We start from the raw sequence: 21,863 nt of genomic DNA, 5'->3' as shown, positions 1-21,863 counted from the left end.
CATTTCAATGTGTCTGTGTGTAGTGTCCCACTTATGTGTGTATGGGCCTCTTCAAATTGCTATATGCCCTTTCATGTCATCTTGCACTAGTCACAGTATTTTCTGTTGTCAATACTGATAAAATTCCCATTACAGGCTGGTGAAATGCATTACACACTACCAACACTAGAGGTCACCATAACACCATTTATATAGGTCTCACACAGGAAGTTATAGTCAGATTAGGAGTTGGGAGATTAGCAGGAGGAGAGGAGACAGACCTGTCTCTGTTCTCCTGGGCCTTGCCCAGGAGGTAAGCTACTTGAACTTGTGGAATCAAGAAGCAGGATTTAGTAATCCTACATTGTAGAGTCAAGGCCAGAAACTACTTGGACTATAGTTCAGACAACCTTTTCAAAGAATGTAGCAGAAGACTGATGCCACCCATGAGGGAGACCGCCCTTGGGTTGTATACTAATAGTACCAGAGAATCCATATTAATTGCAAGATTGCATAGCCAGAGCAAGGTCAAAAACCAAGTAAAGTAGGGGGGCGGAGTTAGCGCCCGACTGTGATGGCAGCATAGTCGGGAGCTCTCCGTAATAGATCCTACAAAGCACCAGCACACGCCAGCTGACAGCCGGAGAAATGGTCAAAATAGGCCAATCTAAGTCTGGAGACTCATCCAGTACCAACAAATCCGCAAATTCAGGCGGAGAAATGGATAAATTCATCCGAAAAGCGTCCGCCACTGTTGCGGCGCGAGAGCCCAAGATGGCGCCGACGCCCTCGCTTAAGGTTAATGAGTGCGCTACTGATCTTTCGGAAGGGGAGTCTGATAATGAAGATTCCCACAGCAGGACGGCTCTCCCGATTACCCACCAATTCCTAAAACAAACGCTCAGCAAAGCTATGGAGCCGATCCTGAGCGAACTCACGGTGCTCTGCCATGATATGCTGCACATTGACGACAGAGTGGTAACGCTAGAAACCCACCAAGCTGCGATCCTAGCCCACCAAACAGCCACTGCGTCCTCCCTGCAGAAGTGCCATACCCATCTCAATGACTTCCATAGCGCCTTGGAGGATCAAGAAAATCGGGGACGCAGAAATAATCTACGGTTCAGGGGGATACCCCAGCTACAGTGATAGAAACATAGAAACATAGAATGTGTCAGCAGATAAGAACCATTTGGCCCATCTAGTCTGCCCAATATACTGAATACTATGGATAGCCCCCGGCCCTATCTTATATGAAGGATGGCCTTATGCCTATCCCATGCATGCTTAAACCCCTTCACTGTATTTGCAGCTACCACTTCTGCAGGAAGGCTATTCCATGCATCCACTACTCTCTCAGTAAAGTAATACTTCCTTATATTACTTTTAAACCTTTGCCCCTCTAATTTAAAACTGTGTCCTCTTGTGGTAGTTTTTCTTCTTTTAAATATGCTCTCTTCCTTTACCGAGTTGATTCCCTTTATGTATTTAAAAGTTTCTATCATATCCCCTCTGTCTCTTCTTTCTTCCAAGCTATACATATTAAGGTCCTTTAACCTTTCCTGGTAAGTTTTATCCTGCAATCCATGTACTAGTTTAGTAGCTAGTGATGGCCCTGTGCGAGTCCCTACTGGGCCCGGAACATCAGATGGACATAGCTATCGAACACGCCCACAGAGCGCTGCGGCCTAAACCTAAACCCTCTGAACCCCCCAGAGATGTAATCTGCCGATTCCTAAATTTCCAGATTAAAGCAGCAGTGCTGGAGGCAGCCAGGAATCAAGAAAACATAACATGCGAAGGATCACGAGTCTCGATATATCAGGACTTGGCACCTTCAACACTCAAAAAACGCTGCTCCCTGAAGCCCCTGACCGATTGGCTCCGATTTTATATCGATGGACTTTTCCATTCGGACTCACCTTTGCACATGCCGGGCGCCGTCTCTCTATTTCCGCATATGCCGACCTAGCCGGAGTATTCGAGCACCTGCAGATACCGCCTATGGAAATGGAGAACTGGGAGCTTTACCAGGACATCTTGGAGCTACCAGAGCTTCCAGTGATTGTGCCATTTGAACCTCCTCGCACTCCAAAATCGCAGAGGGCCAAGCGAAGGAATATACAGTTTACCCCATAGGGACTGGTTCAATAATGTTATTTATCTTTACTAACTGCTTTGCAGCACGGCAGTCTCGGGCCATTCCCTATACCTGCTTCCTGAATCACATCCTCCCTCAACTTTCATACCTTAAAGCCCCTTCTCACTCCAGACCAACCTCTCCCTCCTCTCCCTCCTCAATCCTAACCTATTATGTCTATCCTCTTCGGCCTTAATTGACCTTCTCCCCTCTCTGATAGCCTCTTTTTTGAGGCCTCATCCGGTGCTATGAGGATCGTAACTGGTTTGATCAACCATTTCCCCCCTTGCGACCCTCACTTTATTCACTGTTATGACCCGCCTTAACGGGCTCTCCCTGTTGAAAGTTTATACTTTTGTTTTATATGCTATTGTTTTTGTATTGTTTAAGGTACATATTCCATCTTCTGCGAGGAAACAAAGAATATCTAAGATACCTCTGACTTCCAACTCGCCCAGTCTGAAAGACCAGATCTTATGTGAACGAAGTGTGTCTCCCTGGGGAGATGATGCGCCACAGCAAGGTAACCCCCAACGTTTAAGATATCATGGCTGACTTATCATTTGCGTCCTACAATGTTAGGGGCTTTAACTCCCCTTCAAAGAGGAGTCAGATCTTTACATTGTTACGCAAATCTGGGGCCAGTGTCTTGCTCCTACAGGAGACGCACTTCAAATTCAACCATTACCCTAACCTATCCTTTGCTCACTACTCCCAGTGGTATCACTGCGGTGGTGATTCATCTGCTTTGGGTGGGGTGAGTATTGGATTTCAGAGGAAGGTCCCGTTCAAATATACCTCTCACTTGCAAGATCCAGAAGGGAGATACATCCTGGTCAAGCGTAGTATAGGCCCTCAAGTGTACACCATCATTAACCTTTATGCCCCCAATTCGGGACAGTCCAGATGGTTTACCACCGTCTTCCCCATCATTGAGAGTTTTGCTGAGGGATTGATGGTCTTGGGAGGAGATTTAAATGCCACTCTAACCCCACAACTCGACTCATCCACCCAGAGATCCGCTATATCAACCAGCGCATTACACTGGATAAGGGAGGGATTGTGGAACCTACATCTTATCGATGTATGGCGCACGTTACACCCCAAAAGGAGGGATTATAGTTTTTATTCTCATGTCCACGGATCTTATCAAAGGTTGGATTACTTATTTATATCTAAGGCACACCTGCAGTTATGTCACAAAGCTAAATTGGGCTCCATCCATTTATCTGATCACGCCCCATCTTCCGTTCAGTATCAGCTCCTGTACCGAATTCAAATACATTCAGATGGCACCTGAACGAGTCAATCTTGGGTGACAAAATGGCCAAAGAAAAAATATCCGACCTTCTAAAAGAATACTTTACCTTGAATAAAGGCCCAGAAACATCAGACCAATCTCTATGGGATGCCCATAAACCATACATCAGAGGCCATTTTATTAGCCTGGGCTCATTTCTCAAAAAAGAGAGGGGAAAAAAGCTAGATGCCCTATGCCAAAAAATAAAACTCCTTGAATCTCTGCACAAACGCTCCCTCTCAGAAACCCATCTACAGGAACTCTCCAACCTCAGAGCAGAGATAAAATCCCTCCTACAACATTCAACAGCCAAGTATTTCCTAAACTCACAGCACAAGTTTTTCACCCATGGTGACAAGGGATCAAAGTTTATGATGCGTAGAATAAAGAATAGAAAAGCAGCAAATTACATTCACCAAATAGACTCCCCTCAGGGTTCCCCCCTCTACTCCTCTAAGTTAATAGCAACCCGCTTTAGGGAATTCTATGAATCCCTATACAATTTGCCTTCTACAATTACCTCGGAATCCCACTCCCCCCTAACATCCTCCTTTTTAGGTTCACTTGACCATCCATCTCTTTCCGCAGATATCAAATGGAAAATTTCATCACCATTTACACTTGAAGAACTAACAACGGCATTAAAACAAGCACCCTCTAGTAAAAGTCCAGGCCCAGACGGATTAACTGTATCTTATTACAGAACCTTCCAACAACTCACCCTCCCCCACTTGCTCTCGGTTTGTAACTCGACACTTCAAGGGAATCAACTATCAAGGGATATGACAATAGCCCATATAACATTGATACCCAAAGGAAGGGAAAAACCCTAACCAATGCGCTAACTATAGACCCATTTCACTTCTTAACATTGACCTTAAGTTACTGGCAAAGATGCTAGCGAATCGCTTGTCTACGGTTCTCCCATCTTTAGTACATGGGGACCAGGTGGGCTTTGTCCGGGGTAGGGAAGGCAGAGACAACACATCTAGAGTTCTTAATATTGTTTATTACGCTGCCCTCCGTTCCAAACCTCTCCTCCTACTTAGCACAGATGCGGAGAAAGCATTTGATAGGATTAATTGGTCCTACCTGAACCAAGTCCTGCAGGGATTTGGCCTACCTGGTCCCTTTGTCCAAGCCACCTTCGCTATGTACTACCAAGCCTCTGCCTCGGTCTTAGTTAATGGCGACTTATCAGAGCCCTTCAGTATACGAAATGGCACCCGCCAAGGATGACCTCTTTCACCCCTACTTTTTGTCCTAGCCCTTGAACCCCTCCTAATTCGATTGAGAGCAGATCCTGACATAAAGGGTATATTACTAGGGGGTCAGGAGCATAAATTGGCCGCCTTTGCGGACGACATTATGATCATGACCTCAAATCCAGAAACATCACTCTCAGTGATCCAAAACCATTTAGACAAATACAGCGCCCTCTCCAACTTTAAAATAAACAAACAAAAATCACTTATCATCTGTTTCGGAATCCCCTTAACAACACAAAACCGCTTAAAAACCAACTCATCATTCGATTGGTCATCTCCTTTCCTCACCTATCTTGGGATCAAGATAAGCCCCAATATATCTGATCTGTTCTCCCTCAACTACTCCCCACTTTTACAATCTATATCTTCCAGTGTAGATAGATTGAATACCCACTTAATTTCGTGGTTTGGAAGAAAAAACCTCCTTATGTCCCTAATTATCCCTCGCCTCACGTACTTGCAACAGGTACTACCCATACATATACCTAATAATTACTATGATTCCCTTAGGAAAATTTTCCGCAAATTTGTCTGGAACGGCAAGAGACCCAGACTGTCGTATGACACACTATCTCGCCCTAAGCGGTCTGGAGGAATGGCACTACCAGACCCTGAACTATATGGAAAAGCAGTACTTTTATCCAGGGCAGTAGAATGGCTCAGAAACTCCAATCCTAAACCATGGGTAGCGATGGAGCAGGAGCTTTTAGGAAAACCATTACGCTCCATATTATTGGGAAACTCCAGTCTTACCAATATCCCCTTTTCACCATACCCCATTATCCAAGCCACATTGAAGGCGTGGAAATGGTTTCAAACCACTCAATGCTCAATACCCTTCCCATCCCCCCTCCTTTCTCTGAGAGATATATTAGGTACAGCTCTCCCCTTGGTGATTGAATGCACCCCACGACCCCTGAGAGAATTAGCTATACCTATCGCCTCTCTCTTTGACCCAGAGGGCCAGGTGTTGTCTATATGAGAGCTCCAAAAATTGCTTACCCCACATCACCATTGCATATCTCCTCTATCATACCTTCACTCATATCTCTCCCAACATACCTCTAGAAGTGACTTTTTTCGACCATTAGTCTGGATAGAGGCCATCATTAACAACCCCAATCCACCAAAAAAGCTCATCTCCCAACTATGTCATAGGCTGAATACACCTCCCCTACTCACCAAATTACCAGATATACTTTTAGCTCCACATATTGCGTCCCGATGTGTTCGCATACAAGAAAACGGATACAAGCTGTTAACCAGATGGTATAAAACTCCAGACATAACCTGCCTTTACTCTGACTCAGCCTCTGATAGATGTTGGAGATGCCTAAGTAATAGAGGATCTTTCTTCCACATTTGGTGGGAGTGTCCCACTATAAAAAATTGGTGGAAATAAATATTTCGCTTAAGCAACCAGATATGCCATACCTCAGTGCCAATCTCTCCCCTCAAAGCCCTACTTAGCATTTATGATACAAATGAGTCAGGTGACCCTCATTCTCCCCCCTTTCTGTTTAAACAACTGCTTATTGCAGCGCGCCTGTTGGTTCCGAAACACTGGCTTTCTACTACCCTCCCCTCCATGGAACAATGGAGGCAGAAAGTAGACCAATTGTACTGTTTTGAGGAACTATCCGCATGGGAGGCCAGGAATCATCAAAAATTCGCAAAACAATGGCGATTATGGCAGGAGTTTAGGTTCACTTAGTGACTGACATTCCCACCATGGTCCAGTCTCTGATAAGAATGTGATAAACTTATCATTTTTAATTCTCTTGGATATTGTGGCATCCACTTCGAATACGTGGAGTCTTGCCAATAATGGTAAATATCATCAAGATGTAATTACATACAGGGAGTGCAGAATTATTAGGCAAGTTGTATTTTTGAGGATTAATTTTATTATTGAACAACAACCATGTTCTCAATGAACCCAAAAAACTCATTAATATCAAAGCTGAATATTTTTGAAAGTAGTTTTTAGTTTGTTTTTAGTTTTAGCTATTTTAGGGGGATATCTGTGTGTGCAGGTGACTATTACTGTGCATAATTATTAGGCAACTTAACAAAAAACAAATATATACCCATTTCAATTATTTATTTTTACCAGTGAAACCAATATAACATCTCAACATTCACAAATATACATTTCTGACATTCAAAAACAAAACAAAAACAAATCAGTGACCAATATAGCCACCTTTCTTTGCAAGAACACTCAAAAGCCTGCCATCCATGGATTCTGTCAGTGTTTTGATCTATTCACCATCAACATTGCGTGCAGCAGCAACCACAGCCTCCCAGACACTGTTCAGAGAGGTGTACTGTTTTCCCTCCTTGTAAATCTCACATTTGATGATGGACCACAGGTTCTCAATAGGGTTCAGATCAGGTGAACAAGGAGGCCATGTCATTAGATTTTCTTCTTTTATACCCTTTCTTGCCAGCCACGCTGTGGAGTACTTGGACGCGTGTGATGGAGCATTGTCCTGCATGAAAATCATGTTTTTCTTGAAGGATACAGACTTCTTCCTGTACCACTGCTTGAAGAAGGTGTCTTCCAGAAACTGACAGTAGGACTGGGAGTTGAGCTTGACTCCATCCTCAACCCGAAAAGGCCCCACAAGCTCATCTTTGATGATACCAGCCCAAACCAGTACTCCACCTCCACCTTGCTGGCGTCTGAGTCGGACTGGAGCTCTCTGCCCTTTACCAATCCAGCCATGGGCCCATCCATCTGGCCCATCAAGACTCACTCTCATTTCATCAGTCCATAAAACCTTAGAAAAATCAGTCTTGAGATATTTCTTGGCCCAGTCTTGACGTTTCAGCTTGTGTGTCTTGTTCAGTGGTGGTCGTCTTTCAGCCTTTCTTACCTTGGCCATGTCTCTGAGTATTGCACACCTTGTGCTTTTGGGCACTCCAGTGATGTTGCAGCTCTGAAATATGGCCAAACTGGTGGCAAGTGGCATCTTGGCAGCTGCACGCTTGACTTTTCTCAGTTCATGGGCAGTTATTTTGCGCCTTGGTTTTTCCACACGCTTCTTGCGACCCTGTTGACTATTTTGAATGAAACGCTTGATTGTTCGATGATCACGCTTCAGAAGCTTTGCAATTTTAAGAGTGCTGCATCCCTCTGCAAGATATCTCACTATTTTTGACTTTTCTGAGCCTGTCAAGTCCTTCTTTTGACCCATTTTGCCAAAGGAAAGGAAGTTGCCTAATAATTATGCACACCTAATATAGGGTGTTGATGTCATTAGACCACACCCCTTCTCATTACAGAGATGCACATCACCTAATATGCTTAATTGGTAGTAGGCTTTCGAGCCTATACAGCTTGGAGTAAGACAACATGCATAAAGAGGATGATGTGGTCAAAATACTCATTTGCCTAATAATTCTGCACGCAGTTTATGCATATACACAGATTATGGAATTACTATGCGTATTAACACCTTCAAGGTCTTGTATACTTTCAGATTGTATAACCTCAGTATTAACTACTGCGTCATGTTAGACACTCTGCTTACCCAATATGCACCGTGTATTGTTTTCTCTTTGAAAAAAAAAAAATTGTATAAAGAAAAAAAAAGAACCAAGTGAAGTATCATCATCTCTCCTGCATAAGTTAACCTGGAACCTATATACATCACCTCACAGAGCCTGCTAATTGGGATTTGCAGCTTTATCTTCTTTACCAACTTCATGTAAGACAAAGTACTTTTATTGAATGCTACCTATTGAAAGACTACAACTTACCAGTAAAGTTCCTGTTTGGTTCAACTACTGCCCCTCTCATCTCCTAATTGCACTGTACGGTGCTGGCATCACGAACACAGGGTCCCAGCCACCAAAGCACCCTAAACATACCCACTACCGTTAAGGGCACCTCAACTTCCATCTAGCTGGTGTTCCCTACAATAGAGAGTGCCCTGGAGGATTTAGTGCTGTCTTCCCTTCCACTGCACGCCGGCCCATGGTGCTACAGAAAAGTGAGTACTACTACTGCACCCACTCGGCACATTACCACCACTCTCACCGTGCACTCACTACATTCCCCTATGGTTCGGACGTCGCAAGAATTGGTATAATGAACAGGATTTCAAAACCCCTGCGCCTTATACGAACAGGATTTCAAAACGCCTCTTAGCATAAACCTGTGTCTTACAAAGCAGAAGCAAAATTAATGACACCGTGTATTGAAAATATCTATTGGAGAGAAACTTTAAAGTGCCTTTAATTAACTGGAAAGTAGCCTGTTTGAATCATAAAGTATATCAGGACATTATACAAGCCCTTTATTAACATATCACAGTCAAAAGTGAGAAAACTGAAGATTTTTGTGTTAGTAACAGTGATTGCTGTCATTGAATGGACTTTCTTATGCACCTAAATGGCCGCCTGAAGTTTCTTTATTGATTGTACTGCGCCATCACTGTGCAGAACGCCCTGCTCATCGGGAAAATGGTGTGCCACCCCTTTTGAAAGTGAGGGAAAATAATTACTGCTGCGGCACTATAGACATTGCATTATGCCCCCTCTATGGCAGTGAACCTGGGGGGCGGACCGGAAAGAGGAGTCTGCGCCAGCCCAATTGAGAGGGAGGACGTGCGCATCTGTGGAGAAGCCATCGACATGGTAGAAAATATGGCTGACCATCCTACTCCCCAGCCTGACTGAGGAAAGAGTTCAAGAAAGAAGGAAGGAGCTACAGGAGCGACTGTGGAGGCTGGCAGTGGTCCACCATTGCCCCAGTGGCCCTCAGAAGTCGCCCCAATTGTTAGTGGGAGAGTGGTATGACTTTTATGAAATAATGTGGAAGCAGTGTGCCTCCAGGTATGGCTCGTATTACACCCAAGGGCCCCCTTTGAAGCCAGTGGAGCCTCCCCAGGCCCTAAGTGCGACATCTATCCCCAGCGTCGCCGAGGGATAGGACCGAACTCAAGCACATCAGCTAAAAGGAAGACAGCCCTCTAGTAGAAGGCAGGAGGAGGCCGACGAGGAAGTTATAGACAAACCCTTGACTCCTGAGTGGCCGGATCGCCAGAGAGGAACAGCCGCGGCACCCACGCAATACCTTTACGCAATGGGATTTGCAAGTACGAATGTTGCGTGGCAGTCCATGATTGCTCCGCCGCCCCAAGCTCGCCAGCCAAAGCCCCAGAGACGGCATACCCGGAGGAGGTCCAAGTTGGCCCGTATAATGGACACTGGTCAAGAGTTCGTCCCCCCCAGCTGCAGAAATTGTCCCTTTTAGGATCCTGAGCACGGGTCTGAGAATCCGTCTGCAAAGAAGAACATCCTTGCTGCTGTCAAGAAAGCCACGGAAGTGCCGATACTAATGGGAGAGAAGACCTCCATTTTTGATAAGGTCTGAAAGCGGCTGTACTTGACCCCTAGATCGACCCGACGCCGGCTGGAAGCCGTGCCAGAGTGCTCATCTCCGGATAAGTAGGACTCTTGCTAGCTGCACCCCCTAGTGGCAGTTCCTCAGGCCACTACAGAGCCTACGGTGCCCTTCACTGGATTATACAGGACTACCCTGCTGGACATTAGAAGGACCATTTATCCCCAGGTTGCGCATTTTTGTTTTTATTACGCCATTTTCCTTTTTACCCCTTTCTCAGGCTGTCTGGGACTTTAAATTCAAAAGTTAAAGGGGTTGTCTGGGTTCAGAGCTGAACCTTTAGATACCTTCATTTTCACCCAGGCAGCCCCCCTGACTTGAGCATCGGAGCAGTTCATGCTCCGATGCTCTCCTTTGCCCTGTGCTAATCGCGCAGGCCAAAGGCATTTTTTGGAGATCCGGTGATGTACCAGGCTCTCCATGGGGCTGCCAGGAAGCCCGGTGATGCCACCGGCACTGATGGGCGGCCTTTAGCACTGCCCTAGGCAGTAAAAAGGCTGTGGCAGTGCTAAAGTGTGGATGCAATGAGTTTTTCACTGATGGTTGCTAATAGATGTTGTTTGTAAACCTTCAGTTTTTTATCACGCGCGTGAAAAACGCATCAAAACGCATCAAAACGCATTGCACTCGCGCAGAAAAAAATTAACGCAATCACAGACAAAACTGACTGAACTTGCTTGCAAAATGGTGCGGGTTTCACTGAACTCACCCTGAACGCATCTGGAGCCAATCCGTCATGCTCGTGTGAAAGAGGCCTTAGTGATTGTCCCCATACAGCAGAAGCTATTGCTGCATGTAAATGCTGTCTTTTTCTCCATTGATGTTAGTTCATTCCAAATAATTGCCTGACACATCAGCCCCCTAGTCCATGACACTTGTATAGAAACAAACTTCCATTGGCAATCTAATGGTTCATGCACATAGGTGAATTAGAACTGTGCACAGGCTGTATATATAGTGGCAATGATGGGATCGGATCTTGATCCGTAGTTGAATTCTAGGCCTCACATACACAGCAGATTGTTTGTCGTTTTGTCTCCTAAAATTAAAAAATTTTTGGGGGGAGAATAGGTTGGTAATAAGGCATGTGGTGGAACATGCAACTACTGCACAGTCTCATACAGAAATAAACCTTTGTGGTTTTGTGGTTCCCTATTAGATTCTGAGGCACATGGAGCTTGAGTAGGAACCCATAGCAGGCTGTGTGCAGAAGGCCATAAGGGCAAGATTTCATTGTGATGGGGATGACAGATTAATGGAGATGATACACTGCTCATTATCTGTCATCAAATTGGTGATTCTTATATGTAAAATGAGCTAATTGTGGGATTGTAAATTTATGCTCCATCGGGGAAGAGAAAGAAAAATCTATCGATCAGGAGTTCAGAAAGTCAATCTCTTTGTTTCTCCCTTTATTGAATGATCAGATATAATTAAATTCTCTGAAGCTGAATAGAAATCATGTACCAATAATTACACTGGTTAAATGAGAAAAAACTGATTTCAGACCGAAACAATTACACCCTACTTAAAGAATAAACCTCAATAAATACAGGCTGATTTACATTGGAAGGTGGCATGACATAATTTGGTCGTATGTGATATGTAGGTTATTAACGGCAATTGGAGATGTAATGACTGTTCTACTCAACATCTCATCAGACATGTATTGTGTGAGCTAGAAGACATCAATTACTTAAGAGGTATGCTCAATAGCTCAGATGTGTGAGCCATACACATCTAATACACGTTATCGTCCAGCGTATGAATAGCCAGCAAATGACTGTTCAAGAGTTGACACAATCTTATATTGTCTCTATCTGCCCTGAGTCAAACAATAGAACCCAACGCAATGTTTTGAGGAGCCAGAGAATAGATAGACATAAATGTTAGGTGGAAGTCACTTAGCTCGAAATAATGTGTCAATTTAAATGGGATTTCCATGGAAAATCTATTAGTACAGTAAATGTAATGAACCTCAGATCAGTATGGATCCATCAGCTGCGACCATCACTGATCCCAAGACCTAATCCCGTTTTTCTGTTCCAGGGAACATAAGTCTGCATATACATTATGCCATCACTGTCCACATACAGTAAATTAACATAGAAGTCATGAAAACCTGCAAGAGGAAATACTTTAAAGGGAACTAGGAATTAGTTTTTTTTTTGGAGGCATCAATGGGGTTCCCAGATTCTGGATTCATAAATTGACAAATGCAAGAAGTCTTTCCGTAGGGAAAACCCCTTTCACATCAACACATTCCTAGGTTTATTCTTTTACATTCATTTTTTATATAATATTATATTATATACACAGTATGTATCCCTAATTGTTAGTAACATAGTGCCAGATTTATCAATTATGTCGTAAAAACCACACTCGGAAACAATTTCCTGCCGTGCACACTGAAATAGTACATATGGCACAACTTCTGGGCTCCTTATGCCATGTCAAACATGCACACCAGTATTTAGTGCTAGTCCATAATAAATTTGGCAAGACCTTTGCAAACTGTTTAGCCATGCCTCTTTGATGCATCAGTTTTCAAATCTAAGATGGTGCACATGACTTTTGTTTGATAAATGTGTCCCAATGAATCCGGTGTGGAAGAAACGGTATTATCATCATTTATTCATCCAAAGATACTACCTATTCCCCCGTTAAAATACAGCTAGCCAGAGTTCTGTGTGTATAAATGTGCAGTGGGCATTGTACTTGTCGAGTACGGATTGGTCTTTGTGTTCTGCTGTGAGGTGCATGACTCACTCAGGGCCGGTTCGGCACATTCCTTGTACTGCTCTGGCGTGCAGAAGGGAGCATCACCTGAAAACGCAGAGACAATGGACATTTATTACCAACATGTTATCAAATTGTCTATGGAATATAATATACAAAAATCTAAAGAAACACACATCCCCTGACTTATCGGTTACTACGGTGGAGCCTAGCAAGGTTTTCTACCGGATTCAGACATCTGTAGGTGGCCACCTCACCTGGCATGTGTACCATTTTGCAGTTGCAGTTCTCGACAATGTATCTGGTCTCACAGTCAATCCTGCATGCTGAGATACTGTATACTGGGAAAAAATCCGAACCCAGGTCGGAAAATCGGCAAACACCCCATGGAGAGGGGAGGAAGGTCAGCTGAGAGTGAAGACCACAAGGTAGAGGAGGTGGACAAGGGAGGAGAAGACAGAGAAACAAGAGAGAAGATTAGTACAACTTTTTTACAACACAATGTAACAAGTAGTAGTCATTTTATGTAGCACATATGCTTTTCTCCAACTCCAAATGTGCCGATAAACACCCTCTATTATTACAACAGACAAGACGTGTGTATACCGGTAAATGAGTATGTATATATGTTATCACATGTATTCCCCTCTCAATGTCGTGTTTACAATAAAAGGCGCCCCAGGTCACCACTATAAGTGATAAAGCCGCTACAGCCTGTTACCTATAGTGTTCAGTAAGTCTGGATTGAGTAATTGAAGTATGTAAATGAAATGATTAGCTGTAATTTGTATGACAAGTGCCGTTTGCACAGAGTGTACTGACTAATGCATATGTGTGTGTGGATTTAAATAGAATTTATTATGCCTGCCTTACATCCAGCCAGAAAGTGCTCTTTATTGGCGTTTGTTCCAATCTTCTAATGTATGTGAGAGCAGCTGCAGGAAGGAGGCATTGCACGTAGTCCCCAGCCGATCCCTCCCTGTGTTTTCCATTTCTGAATATTTTATAGCTACATCTTTTTTATTTGAACACAGACTCTCTGTCTTGTCTGATTTGTTTTTGCAGAAATAGATTTACAGTATATGTTTTGGAAAATTAAGATATTGCCCTTAACCCTTCATAGCAAGGGGTATTTTACACCAAATATCACAGTATGTTTGTGTGAAAGCAGCTAGCGGAATCCTAATTGCATTTAGAAGAGTCAATGTATCAATGGAATCATGCCTGTTGTGTGCCATGTAATACTCTCAAATACTTCTTATGTGGCTTGAGTGGAGGCAGCTTGAATGTTTGGTACCCACAGATCATTTTGCACAAACCATATATTCTTCAGGTGAAATATGATGAAATCTGCAGTGGCATCTCAGAAGGAAATGAGAACAGAGCCTAATATAGAGTGACTTATAATAGGGAGCAGTTTTTAAACGTCATGACGCAAACTCAATTGGACTTGCACCTGATGACCTAAGTATGCATATGTAGTATCCCAGGCCTGGGGGTACTACAAATTGTTTATATTGTTATGTAATGCATTTTACTGTTTGTTTCTGGCCATAGTTCCCAGCAAGGAAGGTTGTCAGGAACAGGGTTAACCACCCTGTTCCTCCCCTTTTGGTGGGAGTGTTCTGGTCCTGCTTCCTGCCATGATGTAGGGTTCCTGAGAAGCCTCAGAGAGGAGAGGATGCAACCTGCAGAGCTTCTGCTCCTGTTACAGACTCCACAGACTCCACTACTTCAATTTGCCCTCAAGTAAAGCCTTGAGAGTCCAGACAGCAGAGTGACCTACTACTTCTGCATCTACAGACACTGCTGTAAGGTGAGGAAATACAGCAAAGCCACCCATCACCAAACAACCACTAGTCGAGTATCATCTAAGTGCTGAATTACCACCAACCAACCTGCTCCCATATCCTTGCCGGTGACAGAATTTCACTTAAAGCCGGCTGTTACTGTACATATTCCAAGTACTACGTTGCACTTAGTAAACAAGACTTGGTTACGTTCAGCTCTGGGCTCATTCTTCAGTACTCTAATTTCCCTTCACCGATCCCCATGAAGCAAAGGCCTGAGGGAGTTCCCTGTGACATGACACAGGGCCATTGTGTCTCTCAGGGGGACGTTGCACATAGCCTCACAAGTCTAAGCTGGGATACAACACTGCTTTATTTGATGATTGAATTGCAATACATACAGTATACGCTCAGTGCATGTAGGCACAGTCTTCAGCGCTTAGGCTTTATAAGCATACGACCACATGGCGAGGTCCTGAAGCGCTTGGGGTGAGGCCACGCTGAAATCAAGTACTATGTGGCCAATTAGGCTGCAACTGCCTCTTATTTAGTGAAGACTGCACTGTATAGCTGGTCTGCATAGTTAATGGCTGCACAGCACCTTTAATACCACGTGACCGGCTATATAGTGCGGTCTTCATTAGTTACATACGGGGGAGCTCAGGCCTAATTGATGGCGCGGTACTAGACTGCAGCACGGCTGCACACAAACACCCCATGACTGGGCCGTGTGGTCACACCCAAAAGGTTTTTTAGCAGTTATGGTCTTTTCCATATAGTGATTCAGAATGGTACAATGTCTGCTCAGTACAACAAAAGTATTCATTCTCTTAATTCTCCAGAAAGCTTCATGGCTCCTACATGAAATAAGCAGCAGTCTAACGCCCGGATCAGACTTCCGCCCTTCCTACTCTGCCAGGTGGGCTCAGGATTTGCAAAAAGATATCTCCTCCGACCAGTGGCTTAAAATTCTCCAACTAGCTCATAAATCCTCCATTGCCAGTAAATATCAGGAGGCTAGTTACAAATTGCTATCGAGATGGTATTACGTCCCAACCCGTCTCCAGAGAATGTTCCCGACAGCGTCTCCTTTGTGCTGGCGATGTGACTCTCACCAGGGTTCGCTTCTACATATTTTCTGGCAGTGTGATAAAATCAAGCCTTTCTGGGATTCAATTCATAAGGCCCTAGCATCTATCTTCTCCTTTCCCATACCTAACACACCAGGATTCTTTTTACTTTTTCTCTCGGATCTACCATTGAGCCTATTTCGGCGTTCATGCCTGCACCACCTGGTTGTAGCAGCTAGGTCCTGTATCCCGGCGAGGTGGAAATCCTCTTCTCCACCATCCGCAGGGATGTGGATTCAGGAAGTTGAAGAGAGACGGAGAATGGAGGAACTCACAGCTTCTCTAAAATGTAGTAACAGAGCTTTTATTGCTACCTGGACCCCTTGGTTCGTCTTTCAAGATTCTTCTGAGTATCAATCCTTGCTGGCTTGCTAGTGTCGTCTGTAGCTCCCTCGTCTGTTTAACTCACTCCCTCTACACCCTTATTCCTCTGTCTCCTTACTTTCCCTTTGTGGTTTTGTCCTGTCTTCCCCCATAGCTGTTGTTAGTCTTATGATTATTTCCATGCTGAGGCCGTATTATGTCTGGCCCTCTTGGTCTTGTTTGCTATATGCCATATACATCGTGATTTTTAAGTACCATCGTGGAATTCATGTCATACATAGGCATACGATATTGATATATAGATGATAGATTGTATTCCATGTTTATTTGTCGGCCTGGTTCCGACTCTACCTTACTGCTGTATGTGAATTAACATACTGTAATTTTGTTACTTTTTTGCAAAGTATAAATAAAGAATAAAAAAAAATAAAAAAAAGAAATAAGCAGCAGTCAGAACACAAACAGACGGCTTAGCTGTCAACTTTGTATCTCCGTGAAGAAGCTCATTGATTTGCATTAGTCATTGCATCCTCCAAAATGCAGTTAAAAATCAGACATAATCAACAGTATTCTCTGATGGACATGAAACCCACCCCCAGGAGTCGAACACAGAGTCTGAACTCAGCATGACATCCCCATTATATACTCTGCCCTTCTACAGAATGATTTTCCCCCAAAATTACATGTATTAGTGTCTGGAGACATGTCTGCCACTATGTAGTACAGCCAAGAGACTGCCATGCTTTATAATGTTCTCCTTCCCTGCATGGCTTGTCTTCTCTCCACTTTCACTAAATGGTAAATATTATTTCCTGTATATTTACTTGTATATAAAGTGCAAGTGCTGCCAAAAATTACAAGGAAGAGGCACTCCGATACAACAAGTATATCACATAAAGGAGGGCCTCATTCACATTGTGGTACAATTGTTCAGGTAGTGGGACTCCTACACTCATATAGCGTATGCACTAAGTGAAAGAGCTGCGAAAAATTACAAGCAACCGGCACTCCAATACACCCTTTGTTACACATAAAGGAGGGCATCATACATAGCCTTGAAAAATTACGATTGATGGCCTGCTGGTGACCCTCAAAAACATTTGGAGCAAGGGCCTGCTGATCTGACCATCTGCTGCTGCTTTGGTGACTCTAGATAACCTGGGGCCAATCGCACGTCCCTGTGACGGCGACGATACATTCGGAGGTTTGCCCTATCAACTTTCGATGTTATTTTCAGCACAAACCGCGGTGACCATGGGTAACGGGGAATCATTGTTCGATTCCGGAGAAGAAGCATGAAAAACAGCTACGGCTACCACATTCAAGCAAGGCAGCAAGCGCGAAAATTACTTATTATGTATAATAAGGTGCGGACCTGCAGGTAAGCTGACCCTATAAAAGATTTTAGGTGCAGGCCTACTGGTGAGCTGAACCTCTAAAAAATTATATGCGAGGGCCTGCTGGTGAGCTGACCCTGTAAAACATTGTAGGTGAGGGCCTGCTGGTGAGCTAACTCTGTAAAAATCAATATGCGAGGGCCTGCTGGTGAGCTGACCCTTTAAAACATTATATGCAAGGGCCTGCTGGTAAGCTGACCCTGTAAAAGATTTGTTGTGCAGGCCTGCTGGTGAGCTGACCCTGTAAAACATTGTAGGTGAGGGTCTGCTGGTGAGCTGACCCTGTAAAAATGAATATGCGAGGGCCTGCTGGTGAGCTGACCCTTTAAAACATTATATGCAAAGACCTGCTGGTGAGCTGACCCTGAAAAAGATTTGTTGTGCAGGCCTGCTGGTGAGCTGACCCTGTAAAAGATTTTAGGTGCGGGCCTTCTGGTGAGCTGACCCTGTAAGAGATTTTAGGTGCGGGCCTGCTGGTGAGCTGACCCTATAAAAGATTTTAGGTGCAGGCCTACTGGTGAGCTGAACCTCTAAAAAATTATATGCGAGGGCCTGCTGGTGAGCTGACCCTGTAAAACATTGTAGGTGAGGGCCTGCTGGTGAGCTAACCCTGTAAAAATCAATATGCGAGGGCCTGCTGGTGAGCTGACCCTTTAAAACATTATATGCAAGGGCCTGCTGGTAAGCTGACCCTGTAAAAGATTTGTTGTGCAGGCCTGCTGGTGAGCTGACCCTGTAAAAGATTTGTTGTGCAGGCCTGCTGGTGAGCTGACCCTGTAAAACATTGTAGGTGAGGGTCTGCTGGTGAGCTGACCCTGTAAAAATGAATATGCGAGGGCCTGCTGGTGAGCTGACCCTTTAAAACATTATATGCAAAGACCTGCTGGTGAGCTGACCCTGTGAAAGATTTTAGGTGCGGGCCTTCTGGTGAGCTGACCCTGTAAGAGATTTTAGGTGCGGGCCTGCTGGTGAGCTGACCCTGTAAAAGATTGTAGGTGAGGGCCTGCTGGAGAGTTGACCTCCTAAAAAATTATATGCGAGAGCCTGCTGGTGAGCTCACCCTCTGAAAGGTTGTAGGTGAGGGCCTGCAGGTGAGCTGACTCTCTAAAACATTATATGGGAGGGCCTTCAGGTGAACTGACACTGTAAAAGATTGTAGGTGAACTCCTGCTGGTGAGCTGACCCTCTAAAAAATTATATGCGAGGTCCTGCTGGTGAGCTGACCCTGTAAAAGATTTTAGGTGCCGGCCTGCAGGTGAGCTGACCCTGTAAAAGATTTTAGGTGCGGGCCTGTTGGTGAGCTAACCCTGTAAAACATTGTGGGTGAGGGCCTGCTGGTGAGCTGACCCTGTAAAACATTATATGCGAGGACCTGCTGGTGAGCTGACCCTCTAAAAAATTATATGCGAGGGTCTTCCGGTGACCTGACCCTGTAAAAGATTGTAGGTGAATGCCTGCTGGTGAGCTGACCCTCTAATTACAAGGAAGAGGCACTCCGATTCAACAAGTATATCACATAAAGGAGGGCCTCATTCACATTGTGGTACAATATTTCAGGTAGTGGGACTCCTACACTCATAAAGCCTATGCACTGAAAGTGAAAGGGATGCGAAAAATTACAAGGAACCGGCACTCCAATACACCCTTTGCTACACATAAAGGAGGGCATCATACATAGCCTTGCAAAATTACGATTGATGGCCTGCTGGTGACCCTCAAAAACATTTGGAGCAAGGGCCTGCTGATCTGACCATCTGCTGCCGCTTTGGTGACTCTAGATAACCTGGGGCCAATCGCACGTCCCTGTGACGGCAACGATCCATTTGGAGGTCTGCCCTATCAACTTTCAATGTTATTTTCAGCACAAACCACAGTGACCATGGGTAACGGGGAATCATGGTTCGATTCCGGAGAAGAAGCATGAAAAACGGCTACGGCTACCACATTTAAGCAAGGCAGCAAGCACGAAAATTACTTATTAGGTATAATAAGGTGCGGATCTGCAGGTAAGCTGACCCTATAAAAGATTTTAGGTGCAGGCCTACTGGTGAGCTGAATCTCTAAAAAATTATATGCGAGGGCCTGCTGGTGAGCTGACGCTGTAAAACATTGTAGGTAAGAGCCTGCTGGTGAGCTGACCCTGTAAAAATGAATATGCAAAGGGCCTGCTGGTGAGCTGACCCTGTAAAAATTAATATGCAAGGGCCTGCTGGTGAGCTGACCCTTTAAAACATTATATGCAAGGGCCTGCTGGTAGGCTGACCCTGTAAAAGATTTGTTGTGCAGGCCTGCTGGTGAGCTGACCCTGTAAAACATTGTAGGTGAGGGTCTGCTGGTGAGCTGACCATGTAAAAATGAATATGCAAGGGCCTGCTGGTGAGCTGACCCTTTAAAACATTATATGCGAAGGCCTGCTGGTGAGCTGACCCTGAAAAAGATTTGTTGTGCAAGCCTGCTGGTGAGCTGACCCTGTAAAAGATTTTAGGTGCGGGCCTTCTGGTGAGCTGACCCTGTAAGAGATTTTAGGTGCGGGCCTGCTGGAGAGTTGACATAAAAAATTATATGTGAGGGCCTGCTGGTGAGCTGACCCTGTAAAACATTATATGCGAGGACCTGCTGGTGAGCTGACCCTCTAAAAAATTATATGCGAGGCCCTGCTGGTGAGCTAACTCTGTAAAACATTAAATACCCACTAAATTTTGTCACCGGGTAGTTGAAAACACATAATGCTGAGATCAGCCCAAGCGAATCAAAAGTCTAAACACTCCACAAAAATGTAACTAAACATATCCATATGTAAACATAGAAAGGCTTTATTAAATATACATTAAACAATACTTGTAACATGTATAAGAAGAGCAGCAAGGAAGGGGGAAACCTTAAGTGAGGAACAAAAACAGCCCTAGAGGGGGCTGAGGGGTCAACATACAAGGGTACACAGAATTGAAGAGAAAGCTACACAGAAAGCCGACATGAAGTAATAAAAGCCCCAGACATTAAAGTCCAATAATAAGGCAGGATAACAGGCTATGTGTAGAAGTAAGTAAGCCCCTGTGTGTTGACCCCTCAGCCCCCTCTAGGGCTGTTTTTGTTCCTCACTGAAGGTTACCCCCATCCTTGCTGCTGTTCTTATACATGTTACAAGTATTTTTTAACCCCTTCCCGACTGCAATCCGTTTATATACGTGATATTTGTGTAGTGTTCCACTAGGTAAATGTGGGCACTACACAAGGGTCAATCGGGCCACGTTGTTCTCCACCTTCTGTGGAACAGTGGCATTGTATTTTACATTACATTTTAATGTATATTGCTATGTTTTATGTGTATTTTCCCTGCTTTATCTGTGTATCAGGCCTGTTAGGGTGCAGTTCCTCCTCCTAGACAATAGAGGGAGCTAGGGAACCCCTAATATATATAGTCAGGTACTGTTCAGGGAAAGGGTTGTAGAGTCAGTTCAGAGTGGGCACTTTAGCCAGGCAGGAGCTGAAGGCCAGGTTCTGACATGCAGCTAGACAGTCCAGGCTTCCAGTTGCCCCACCAGGAGAAGGGACTGGCTCCTGAGAGAAACCAAGTTCCCATAACAGAGAAGAGCAGAGCCAGTATTCCAACCAGACAAGAGAGCTGAAGGGCAGAAGGATTTTAATTGAAAGCAAGGACATATACCTGAGGAAGTTTCCCTAACCAAGGATAAAGCCAACAATAGGGCATACGGGCCTTCGGATAAAGACAGACAGGATTTCTGAGGAAAAGTGCAACCTGATCTGTAAGTGTGTTAACCCTCTGAGTATCTTGCAAGAACATTGTGCCTGCCATTTGTATAAGCCTGCTTGTGACTGCTGCTGACATATGGAACTGAACAAAAGACTGTAAATAGTTGATTGTTTCCAGTAAAAGGAAGTTTTGGTTCACTGCAATTTGTGTTCCTCCATTATTACTGCAACAAATCGGTGTGCCACCGTTACCGGCACTGGCGACACGAACTTAAAGGGATCTTGCCACCGGCACATTAAACCTGCAACACCCAGGGCACCTCCTCAACCATCGGCCTGGTCCCTATACATTGAGAGCGCCCCAGAGGACCCCTGTGCCAGCCTCTCCATCACTGCTGTACGCCTGCCCAGGGTCTTTCATATACTGTGAGTAACCAAGAGCAACTCTTGTTTTGTCTATTAACCGTGACCTCACCATCGCAATACCCTGCAAGGCTGCGTACTGCATTTGCACATGCCCCATGCAGCTACCACGTGTATAAACGTCAAGCCAGCTCTTTAATCCAAGCGCTGCAAAGCTTCTGCCCCTGTCCTGCTGCTGTCACGGACAGCATACAGTTCAGTAATGCCGGCAAGGGACCAATCAGAGTGGCCCCTTGCCGGCAATCG

At 44.6% G+C, this 21,863-nt stretch overlaps 1 protein-coding gene across 1 annotated transcript in view; it reads right to left on the bottom strand.

The window, feature by feature from the left end:
- The window catches only part of ASIC2 (acid sensing ion channel subunit 2), a 448,409-nt gene that overhangs the window by 13,511 nt on the left and 413,035 nt on the right, over positions 1-21,863 (bottom strand). The window contains exons 4-5 of the mRNA XM_040437139.1: positions 13,100-13,250; positions 12,873-12,929 (exon numbers count right to left, since the gene is read on the bottom strand). Coding sequence (XP_040293073.1) covers positions 12,873-12,929; positions 13,100-13,250 — 208 coding nt within the window. The remainder of the gene's footprint in view (positions 1-12,872; positions 12,930-13,099; positions 13,251-21,863) is intronic.

The sequence above is a fragment of the Bufo bufo genome, chromosome 6 (assembly GCF_905171765.1).
Source record: "Bufo bufo chromosome 6, aBufBuf1.1, whole genome shotgun sequence".
NCBI classification, from domain to species: domain Eukaryota; kingdom Metazoa; phylum Chordata; class Amphibia; order Anura; family Bufonidae; genus Bufo; species Bufo bufo.
The sequence above is the reverse complement of the archived record's forward strand: the minus strand, read 5'-3'. Positions and strand labels throughout refer to the sequence as shown.